An 11,549-nucleotide genomic window follows, 5' to 3' on the forward strand; every position below is an offset into this window, starting at 1 on the left:
TAATTAAAAATACTAGAAATTGAAAAATACAGACTATAAAGTAATGAGTTTTTCTTGTATTCAGTGTGCGTAGGTACGCACGCGTTTTGTGAAATGCAATGTTTGATTTTAATTAAAGATTATTTTTAATCTAGTTTTTAGAAGAGCTCGATTTTTGCACCTAATAGTTAAGAAATAACAATACCCTTTTACCCATTAATTAAAAATACTAGAAATTGAAAAATACAGACTATAAAGTAATGAGTTTTTCTTAAATTCAGTGTGCGTACCTATACTCTATTCGTCCAACCTGTATTCAATGTAATGTAATCATACTTTACACACACAGCCACAGATTAAAAGCTTACTTAATGTTTAATGCATCCGAATCGAACGGGCGCTTTTCGTACGGTGGATAATTATTAATTAAGTAGGTATTTAATTTATTTTACTGTCAGAAAATAATAAATCTAAGATATTTGAGTTAGTATTCTACTTCTCTAATTTTTTTAATTTAAATAAGAAAACGAAACGCATATTTTTATGTTTCTCATCGACTGTCGAAAGGTGAAACCAACTAGATGTTATTGTAAGTAGTTGAACTGCGTTTGTTAAAGAAAATGGTGAGCGTAATCCTATTGATTGTATGTGTTACAGGTAAATAAACAATTTCACTCTACAGTGCTTCGGGGAAAGCTCCATTAGGCTAAGCCCCGTTATTAGAAATTTGTACCCCCGTCTCTTGAGTTCGATCAATACTATAATTATTAAGAGTATTATTTTAATTAATACGTAATTACATAATTATATTGATAATGTAGGTACATGAATTGCATAGCTAAAACTATACTTGAGTGTAGGAAGGGATGTAGAGAACGTTCGCTAAAATATTATCATCATTGGCCACAGCATCTGTTGTAGATGTTTGTTGCGGCGCTTGTGAGTTTACGGGGCTCCGCAACGCCGTCGATGACTATAGAGTCCTATAGCCGCGCGGCATTTCTTGTCACATCGATCGCACACAAAACGCGAGTCCGCTGGAGGTGGTAGAGCACGACGAAGGCTTCTCTGCTTCAGGTTTTCAAACCAGTCGTCGTCATGTTTTGATGTTCCGACTTTAATGACGTGACGCCATTCGGGTCTCATCTCGGCGCGTTTCTCCCAATCGTCTGTTCGAATACCAAAACTGTTCATGTCCCGCTTACAGGAGTCCTTAAATCGTAGAGTTGGACGCCCAACTTGTCTCTTTATGCCCGCTATCTGACCCAGCAGTACCTTTCGTGGTAGTCTCTCAGGGTCCATGCGGTATACGTGTCCGAGCCAGCGGAGCCTTCTCTGCTTTAACATAGCAGTTAAGCTGCAGCAATGCGTTCTTGAGAGTACTACCTCGTTACTAATCCTATCTTGCCAAGTGACTCCAAGTATAGTCCTCAGGCAGCGCATGTGGAAAGCGTTGAGCTTGCGTTCTTGTTTCGCGTATGTAGTCCATGTTTTTGATGCATCCATGTAATACTTAGCTAGCTTACGATTAAATATCTCCACTTCTTCCTGGATCGACCGATTGCATTTTGAAACCAAGTCTGGTCTTACACTACAAACTTCATATCTACCTGCTAAAAACCTGCTTAGATATTCAAAATACAAAGCTGTATGATGAAATTAAACATAGTACTTACACGGTGGCCCAAAAATACTTTGACAACATATTTTTGGGCCACCCTGTATGTTTGTAAAATACCTACACTACATGCTTACTTACTTACCTATTTCTAACAAGTTCGAATTGTTAACATTCGGGAACTTCTTACAACAGCCAGATGAAAAAAATAAAGGCTTTAATGTTTACTTATATCAGCTAAACGTAATATTATAGTCCAGTATATATTACCCAACATACCCTAATCCAGAAAATGTTGTTGAAGTAGTTTGCGTCGCGTCGGACTCGGCGCAGGATTTTCCGCTCCCGGACAAAAAGTTTGACGACGTTCAAGCAGCGGTGTTTAGCCGAAAAGCGTATCCGGACCTAGGCGACATTCCTGTGCTAAACCGCAAGGTACTTACACTTTCTAACTTCAATAACGTTATAGGAACTATTAATTTATTCTAGATACCTTCACTTTACAAGTCTGTTGAGATTGTAGCTGTCATAGAAACACGAATAGATTGATAATGACACCTCATTAATTAAACTCTGCTTACAAAGGTAGGTAGTTTTGTTATGCTACGGTGGAACACAACATACACAAGTAGACAGAAAACATAAATTATCCTTCCCTTTGTATTTGCCGTATACCTTACAGTAATAATTACATGTGAGAGCAAGTAGTAATTGACATTTCATTGATTAAATAGGTCGAGTTTGCTTAGATAAATTATCCAATAGGAACATTAGGAACTCGTGTAGGTATATAGACTTTCGACCCAAATTATTACTACCTTAACATAATTAAAACATTTCTAATTCCTTTTCACTAAATTAACTTCTAGGCTCTAGCCGCCCATACGTCAAACCTTGCCAAGCAAAATGAAATTTTATTTTGTCCACACAAAGTTCAAATTAGAATGGAACAGGAGACCTTTTTATAGGTCTCTGGGCGGCTAGAGGATAATGGCAGTTTCCCATGTGTTAGGTTTTCCGTGGGACCCGTGTGCAGGTGGAAGAGCACCCGTACGTGGTGAGCATCCGTCGGTGGCACGCGCACTACCTCGTCGGGGCCATCCTGAGTGTGCACACTATCGTCACCGTGGCTCACCCTTTGTACAAGTTAGTTTGGCATTGGTCAAAGTAGGATAAAGACATATAGTAAGTAAATATTTGAGTGTGAGCAAATCCTCAAACAACGCATTGTACCTATTCATGCAAGGAATGTGATGTATGAAGATAAAATAATGTAACTGCACAGATCACATTCCTTGAAGTCGCAAGGAATGTTATCGTCTACTAGGGAATTTCACGGTCGTTTTTTTAAATGTGTAGATACATTTTTTCTAATGTGTGAGTAGACCCACACATTAGAAAAAATAAAAACGACCGTGAGATTCCCTAGTTTCTACTTATTATTTACCTCGCCTAATAATTCTAAAACAAAAGAAGTTTAAAACTTCATTATTTACATATCAATCCTATGTTTTTTTTTTCAAAAACGAACTTAGGCAGGTAGACGGTTGGGAGACACTAGAGTCGAATAATATATATTTCTTACTCCGATCCCTGAATGTTTTACTCTCAGCGGCAGCGGCACGTCCGTTCGCCGGCAATAGAAAAACATTCGAGTGCAGCCGATCACTACATTTTTTTAGCAACTTTACGGGCAGGCCGTGTACGAGGCGGCCGGCAGTCCACAAAAGTTCCAGGGCAGTATATTTTTCATAATTTACTCTAACTTTACCAGCAGGCCATGTTGGCGACCGGCGGATCAAAGTGTAAACTTTATCGGCAGGCCACGTGGTACGCAATTATCGCACAAAAATCCTCTCATAACAGAAATTTTGTTTGTTCTATATGCAGCTGAGAGTGTTAATCCGGCAATACATATAAGTACTTATATACAAAAGCGTATAGGTTAGATTTTTGTTTATATATATTATATATTGTGTACATATATTAGGTAACCCCGCTTGACCTTAGGTTCGAGCCCTGCATTAGGTCATTACATGGTAAGTCACGGATTAATCTCGTGTGTGGTATTGATGTACCAGCGTCCCGCTGACGGAGCTGGGCGTGGTGACGGGCGAGACGTACTGCGACCGCGGCGCGAACTACCTGACCGTGCTGCTGGCGGTCACGCACCAGGACTTCGACCCCTACACTCTGAAGGCGGACCTTGCGTTGCTGAGGCTTTACGAGGCCATATTTCGTATGTATGTTTGATATCACGATTTTTTTAATGAAACTATTAGCAAAATTATGATGAAACAAAAAAAACAGATATGGAGAACATTGCTTGTTGGATTGTGAATGAAACTATGCTTAGTACCTAAGTATTATATGCCTGGGACTGAATTTTCCAGCAAAATAGAATTGTCCCAATGACTAGGGAACTGTGCTACGAGGCTACAGCGTAGCTGTCGTAGCACATCTACACTTCGTGTTACCGAAATATTAACATGCTGGTAAAACCAGAAAGATTTTAAAGGTGTAGTCAATGTGATACCAACCATGTGTATATGTGATACCATAAATAAATTAGGCACTCCCGATTTAACATGGCCTAGTACCTTCACTGATGTAGAAGTTAAGATAAAATAGAGAGCCCTAAATTAATTTTCAAGAGAGGATATCCCGAAAACTAAGTATTCAAGATATCGAAAAACTTGACACATTAAACTTGTAGCAAATCAGCTTTCGGTTTGTCTAAGTACCTACTCTAAGTAGTCATGTCGCTAAGACGAAGACGAAGAAGAAGAGTGAAAAACCGAAAAATGGGACCTTCTTACCCCCCTCTCCCTCCCAGCTCAAAGGCTAAGGCCGGGGACTTTTGATATGTTCACTTCCCAACTACATATATAGTCCAAATAAAGTTATGGAGTCAAATATTGTGTTCCAAGCATTTCCCTCTATACCTTCTTATTGCTTGGCCTGATAACTCGAAAAAATAGACGTATTTTTATAATGTTGCGGGCAACGGCTAGTACTCGAAGATATGCCTTTACCTCCTCCTACATACCACTACTAACCATTTTGTACGATCAGCATATTCGTTTAGCCAAATGAAGTTGTTTTAACTCACCAGTTAGATCTTTATAAATGTAATAATTAGGTACCAAACAGGCACAGAAAATTAATTTGAAAATTATCTAAAGTTAATCTGATATATCATTTATGCTAATTGATTTAACTATTCACGATGTTGAATTTACAGGACCAATCAAAAGCCGATTGCCCTTTTTAAGAAATTTGATGAGAGGGAACCAAGAGCTAAAAGCATGGCGCATCTACGAAAACAAGGTCCGCAGAAAGCTTTTGTTACCGGCTGGGGCCGCTGTGACTGGATGGTAAGTTACGTGGTCAACGTGGTGGCTCAGCGTTTTGCCGGCGCTCAGTGACCTTCTGGGAACTGACTAAGGGTGTGATTCATAGTACTTGGTGGCTACGTTACTTGTAGATTGCGGGCCAGGGGGCCGATTTTTAAAATTCGACCGCTCGATTTCGCGTAAATATTTCGGTCAGTAATATCTCCACTACTAGTCATGTAAATTCTACTAATAGAATTGAAAACGAGTGGTCAATACCGTCAATACCACTCAGTGGCGTAGCTAGAGGATATGGCGCCCGGGGCAAGCACCAAATTTGCGCCCCCCCCATAGGAAATGAACTAACGAAAGGGTTACTTTTTACTTATTAAAGTTTACTTTTGATTTAGACAAATAAGTGTTTTTTTAGTCCATCGGTGGCTAACAAGCTTACGACTCACCTGATGGTAAGCGGTCACCGCATCCTATGGACGTCTACACTCCACGGGCGTTAATTGCGCGTTGCCGACCATTTTAAAAATTATACACTTCTTTTTTGGAGATCTCCTTAGACTTGAAGATTCAATATCGCTTGTAAGTTTGGGATCGTAGACTATTCATAGCGCGTCTTTGGACTGATTTGAAGGGACCAAGGTGGCATCTAGGTGCTCCTGCCCAAAGGTGACAGCAGTACTGGGATCTGTCCATGGTCGTACGCAGCATTTTTTAAGGGGTGGGGCAGAAGTAGGGGAGGCTGGGGACGTTGTAACAGGGTACAGTTGAAACAGAGATTCTTAGCTTATGGTCAGAGACCAGGGTGGGACAACTGCCCCACCTTGCCCCACCGTGGGTACGCCTATGGATCTGTCTGCCCTAGAGTAAAGTATCGCCTCCCTTTATTGAGCACACCGACTTTTTTGGATACGAGCGCAGCCTACCCAGCAAGGTGGCTACGAAATTATTGGACGTCACTGATGGAGATGTCAACACCGAGGCTCCCAATACTCCCTGACATGGGAAGGGTTGTGCCTTGAAAAATGAGGTTTTCTTAGCATTAATCGCGCAAAATTGAGCCTTGGTGGGATTGAATTGGACTAAATTCTCCCGATCCCACACCGAAACTCTGGATAGAATGCTCTCAATACCTGACACAGGTTTTTCACGGCATTCTAGTATCACAGAACGAGCGATGTTGGCACGGCATGTGTTATACAGGTTGGTCCAAACCTTGCCGTCCAAAAATTTTTTTTAGATTCCTCACGCTGTGGGCTATCAGAATATGTATATTAGCCGACTTTTCGTAGTTTTCGAATTATGATTTTTATTTTTATTACTTTTAACTTTTGTTGAGAAATTCCGGGGTGAAGCAATTCTTTATTAAAAAAAAACTATTGAACTTTTTTGAATATTTCTATTTGTAATATAATCCTTCACAAACGGCGGAGTTGCAAAAAAAAAAATCAGCATCCTCACTTGGCTGAGTTGGGAAAAAAAAGACAAACTTTTACGTTCAAGCATGTCAAGCTTAGATGTTGCCCTTACCTAAATAAATAAAAAATACAAGCGATTTCAGGGACTTTTGGTTATTTTAGAAACTGCTAGACCCTACATTTTTTTAAAAGGTCAAAAAAGTGATACTTAATAGTCATAATTTGTCAGAGTCGCCGGTCAAAGGAACTGAGGTGCAAAGCTTCCAAATTAGTAATTCATTACAAAAATCCTCTTTTGTTATTTCTACTATTATTTTATGGGGTCACTTCCCCATCGCTATTTCATGTTGTCAGTGCAAATACCACGAACAATTATTAGAAGGCATAAAAGCAACGCAAAGCTTCACCCCGGAATTTCTTAACAAAAGTTAAAAATTAAATTCGAAAACTACGAAAAATCGGCTAACATACATGGGGTATATTCTGATAACCAACGACGAGGATTCTAAAAAAAATGTTTGGACGTCAAGGTTTGGACCATCCTATATACAGGATGGCTAAAAAATAACTGCATTTCCGTTGCCAGGGAGGTTTTGGGATTATACTGAGCAATTTTTACTATGAGTACAACCCCTAAGTCGCGAAAAAAAAAATTGACTGTTTCCTACATTTTGGCTGGTCCATTTTCTATGGGAGGTCTTTTGCCCATTTTGGCGCCCCCCCTTGGACGGCGCCCGGGGCACGTGCCCCCCCCAGCCCCCCCCTAGTTACGCCACTGATACCACTAGATTCCCAATTTCTATCGCTCGTATTTCAAAAATCTGCATTTCGCCGTATTCCACCGATTTTTGAGTGACGAAATCGAGCGATCGAAATTCAAAAATCGGCCCTCGGGCGTAAATTTCGTTTGTCATCGCATTTCGGGCAATTTTAACTCTCGTAAAGTCAAGGACGATGTTTAATGAGCCCTCGTCGACGTCAGCTACCGCTCTGTTGGTGGCTTGAGGAACGGCAGCCATCCAAACACACAAAAAAAATAGTTAGCTTCCCGACCGAAACGTTGTTCCTCAACCTACCAACGGAGCGGCAGCTGACGTCATCACCCTTAACCACTTAACCGCCCTAGTCGTTTGATGATATAAGAATGTGGGCTTGCGATAGTTCTAATTTAGATTTAGTAGGTACTATAGTCAAAGTGTTACCACATGCTGTTTATCAGACGAAAAGGGACGACCGCCCCGAAACCGACTTTCCATACAAACGTAGGCAGTCCTCATTTTTCTCTCCTTCCCCTTTCCTCTTAATGTGAAGGTGAACACTAAATTCGCGTTTGACCTAATCATATTTTGAAGTCCCTAAGAATAATAACAATATCATAATGTCGTTACGTCTATTCTATTGCAACACCATGAATATATTCCAGGGCACTGAATTGTGCTTGCCGCGGTCGTCTGTCTACTTTCCGGACGAGAAGCAAGATCCAATGTTGCGGACTATCTCCTTCAATCACTCTTATCTTAATGGAAGCCACTATTGTGTGGGCTATGAAAAAGTAAGTGTACCTACCTATTATTAATATTATTATGCCAATATGTGTATGAAACTGCATGAAATTAAAGACAATAGGCAGGTAAATACTTTTTTTATTAAATGATTGTGTGTAGGTACGTCAATGCCTGGGTATCTTATTATTTCTTCAATACTGAACCTAAAAAGTTTTTGGAATTATCTCACATTCTATACAGCCTATTTACACATTAAGACGAAACAGGAGCTGAGATATAAATATTTTAGGTAAATATACCCGTCTCGCTAACGGAAGCGTCTCCTAAAACTAGTGCGATAAGGACAAGGCGAAAAATCCTGCGTAAAAATCTCAAAAATCGAGGTTTTGTACTCGACTATTTCCTCCTCCAAAACTTAACCAATCGTAACCAAATTTGGAAATCTAAATGATTATGAAATTATCTGTGTCGGACCGTTTTGGTTTTTTGGCTAATTGATATCAGTTTTGAATACCACGCCTCTCATTGCGGCATAGTCAATTAGGCCATTTTGGCCATTTTTGAAGGGCTCTAGCGTCTTAAAAAACAAAAATATCAAAAAAAGCAAAACGGTCCGACACAGATATTGACAATATTAATCTGTGTTGAAAAAATCATTGCTCTAGCTTCAAAACCCACGGAGGAAACAGTCGAGTACGTTTGTATGGAGGAATAACCACTCCTGTTGCCTCTTAAATACAGTCAAATACCGTATTGTGATCGGTTGCAGCATATGATCAGGCCGGAGAGTGGGCAAGGTACGCTGTGCCTCGGGGATGCGCGCGAGGCGGAGCCGCTGGCGCCGTGCCTGGCGGCGCCGGGCGCGCCGCTCACGGTGCTGGCCACGCTCGTCGGCCTGCAGTCCTGGGGCTTCGGTTGCGGCTACACGCACGACCTGCCCCTCATCTACACTGACCTGCGATACTACGACCAGTCAGTTTCCCTACCGTGTTCCTTACATAAAGCGCAAATCTTACCCCACTCGTGTTCACATTAATAACTCATATGCACTGGTAGTGTATTTTTTTATTAGGTATTAGGTGACGCCACCACCGCGAATTACCATAATCATAATCATTTATTGCATCCCTGGCAGTAGAACGTGTTAAACTTGGAGATTATTTCAAACTTGAAGGTTATTATGATTATGTATTTAAATGGCCAGAAGGCGCAAGTTCTCACCACGGAACAAGTGCCACTGTTTCAGACGAACAAGTAAAATGCAAGATACCTACTGAATAAAATATACTTTCCAATAAGCTGAAGATTTTCAAAAAAATTTTATCTCTGTGAAAAGTAGACACTATTACCCCGACGAACTTATCCCACCTGTCCTAATAAATACGTTTTTATTTTCAGGTGGTTAGAATGGAATTTAGACATATTAGGCCGTCTTAACACGAATCAAGTATCAGAGCTGTATATTGCTACAAAGGCTTACTTTATGCAAGAGTGGCTGGTGCAGACGAGCGACCAGCATTCGGCGCACCCACACCGCCGGGAGGCGCTGCAAGCTGCAGATATCGACACTCAGCTGGTTGAGTTGACAGGAAATATCACTGATTTTAGAGATTATGCTTATGGAGGGGTCCTTAGAGAACAAAAAGCAGAGTTGTATCGAACTCTCAGAGCGGAATCGGATGAAAAACGACGGTTAAAGGAAATATCTGAAGATCTTTATTCAGAAGTGGAACCATTAAGATCATTCCTTAATAAGAAGTTTTACGGTTTCATCAAAAACTCAAATACTACTTCAGTGAACGGAACGAAAAAACGATAACATTTAAATAAAAGATAAACCATTTTTAACTGTTTTATCAGGTTTTTGCCATTGACACAGACATACATTGGTATTTTATTTATTTCAATATTATTGACATAAAATTTGTCCAGACAAAAAACATGCTCAGAATTTTTTTTACCTACTCGTACTACACTTATTCATATTATCAATTTATCCGCTAAAATTAAATACGTACGTGCGCTCAGTAAGTCAAGATATTAATAATGTTCATTCGCATTTTAAAAACATAGGTACGAAAGAGTATATGCTAAATAGTTATTTACGATACAAGTGCGGAAAAGAGGAAATTCGGAACGAGTGGCGATAAATTAAAATACGACCGAAGGGATTGTTTTAAATCGACACGAGGTGCGAATTACCTATTCGCACGTGTATCGTAAAACGTTTTACAGTACATATGGCACTTTAAGCTTTCGACATACGCACGGAAAGTACATATGGTGCTAGTTCGGGAAAGTAGCACCATATGTACTGTAAATGAATTGAAACGTTCAGAAACGTATAGTTTCTTTCTTTAAATAGATTGTAGGTAAAAAAGTTAAGCAAAACCACTCTTCTAGCTTTCGGATAGATGTTTAGTATTATGCACTGCACTTTATTATAATTAATGCACTGTTTACAGACGCATACTCGTATATTTTTTAGGGCTTTATTCGTACTTAAGTTTTTTACCTGCACTTATCTACATTAAAAGCCTAGCTTTCATTTTAACCGATATATATATCTTTTGACAGCTTGACATGCAGTCTTTGACTCTTGTTACATACTTCCTTAATAAAGTAATTCGAACCAACATTTAGTAGGTAGGTACCCTAATTTACTTAAGTACCTATTTATTACTTATAAAGAAATGGTTACCATTTAGAGAATATACCTACATTAAAAATGTATACAATATCTTTGGACCTATCAAAATTTATCTTTATCTTTAGTAATTAAACTACTTACTACTTAAAATCAATCAACTAATGGAATGCATTGAAATTTCAGTGACTACGTAGATACTAACCTTGTAATATCGCCCACACTGTTAACTGACCGTTCGTAAACCTTATTACAAAAGGCATAAAGACCATAGTTTAGTTGTTTGTACTAACCATCTTCTATCGACGCCACTATGTGCGAGTAAAATTTTCTTGATAGTATTCATAATTAATTATTTACAACTGCTGAACAATGGAATAACAACTAAGTACATAATATAGTATTTTTATAATAGGTTTATTCGGTTAATTCCGAGATCGAGCTGAAAAAATACTAAAAAAGTGGCGTGTATTATTCCGAAAAGGGGCCCTTATTACAACGGAATATGAGTGATTTATAAAATGATTTTCAGTATTACCCAATTTCCAAAATTACCCGAATACTACCAGGAAAAAAAACAGGTAGTGATAGATAATACATAAACAGTTACGAAAAATAAATTACTTACATAAAACAAATGATGCCTGGTGCCGTCAAGTGGACCAAATAAGCCGCGCTTTAAAAAACGAGTTTGGGCTTCACGAGAAGCACACGTCCTAACTAGTACTAAGATGATTGAAGTAGTGCAAAATATGGTATGGGCCCCTGAGGCTCGGTTGTACCAAACCGTCTGTCATCGTTAAAGCGTAATGCTAAATTATATTTTTGAATCGGCAGATAGCCTCCAAATTTGTGGACCACCCCGTCCTAAATCAATAATAAATGCGACAGCACTAACAAAGAAGGCTTAATAATATTTAAATAACTTTCTTAAATTAGACATTAATTTATTACAATACTAGGTATTAAAGGATGATTATGTTTGGTACCTAAGTATCATGCCATTATTTTTACTAAACAATATTATCAAGCTAA

The 11,549-nt window shown here is 39.1% G+C and overlaps 1 protein-coding gene across 1 annotated transcript; it reads left to right on the forward strand.

Moving 5' to 3' along the window:
- Positions 1 to 533: 533 nt before the first annotated feature.
- Positions 534 to 9,710, forward strand: LOC134661073 (trypsin epsilon-like). Its single transcript, XM_063516975.1, has 8 exons — positions 534 to 636; positions 1,905 to 2,032; positions 2,610 to 2,743; positions 3,679 to 3,840; positions 4,842 to 4,974; positions 7,786 to 7,914; positions 8,637 to 8,839; positions 9,266 to 9,710. The coding sequence occupies exons 1-8, from the start codon at positions 600 to 602 to the stop codon at positions 9,684 to 9,686; spliced, it is 1,347 nt and encodes a 448-aa protein (XP_063373045.1). The 5' UTR covers positions 534 to 599; the 3' UTR covers positions 9,687 to 9,710.
- The last annotated feature ends 1,839 nt before the right edge of the window (positions 9,711 to 11,549 follow it).

The sequence above is a fragment of the Cydia amplana genome, chromosome Z (genome assembly GCF_948474715.1).
Source record: "Cydia amplana chromosome Z, ilCydAmpl1.1, whole genome shotgun sequence".
Lineage (NCBI taxonomy): Eukaryota > Metazoa > Arthropoda > Insecta > Lepidoptera > Tortricidae > Cydia > Cydia amplana.

Coding starts and splice junctions, on each gene's coding strand:
- LOC134661073 (XM_063516975.1), top strand. CDS start 600: ATGGTGAGCGTAATCCTATTGATTGTATGTGTTACAG. Junction 637..1,904: donor ATTGATTGTATGTGTTACAG/GTAAATAAACAA, acceptor TTGTTGAAGTAG/TTTGCGTCGCGTCGGACTCG. Junction 3,841..4,841: donor TACGAGGCCATATTTCGTAT/GTATGTTTGATA, acceptor TTGAATTTACAG/GACCAATCAAAAGCCGATTG.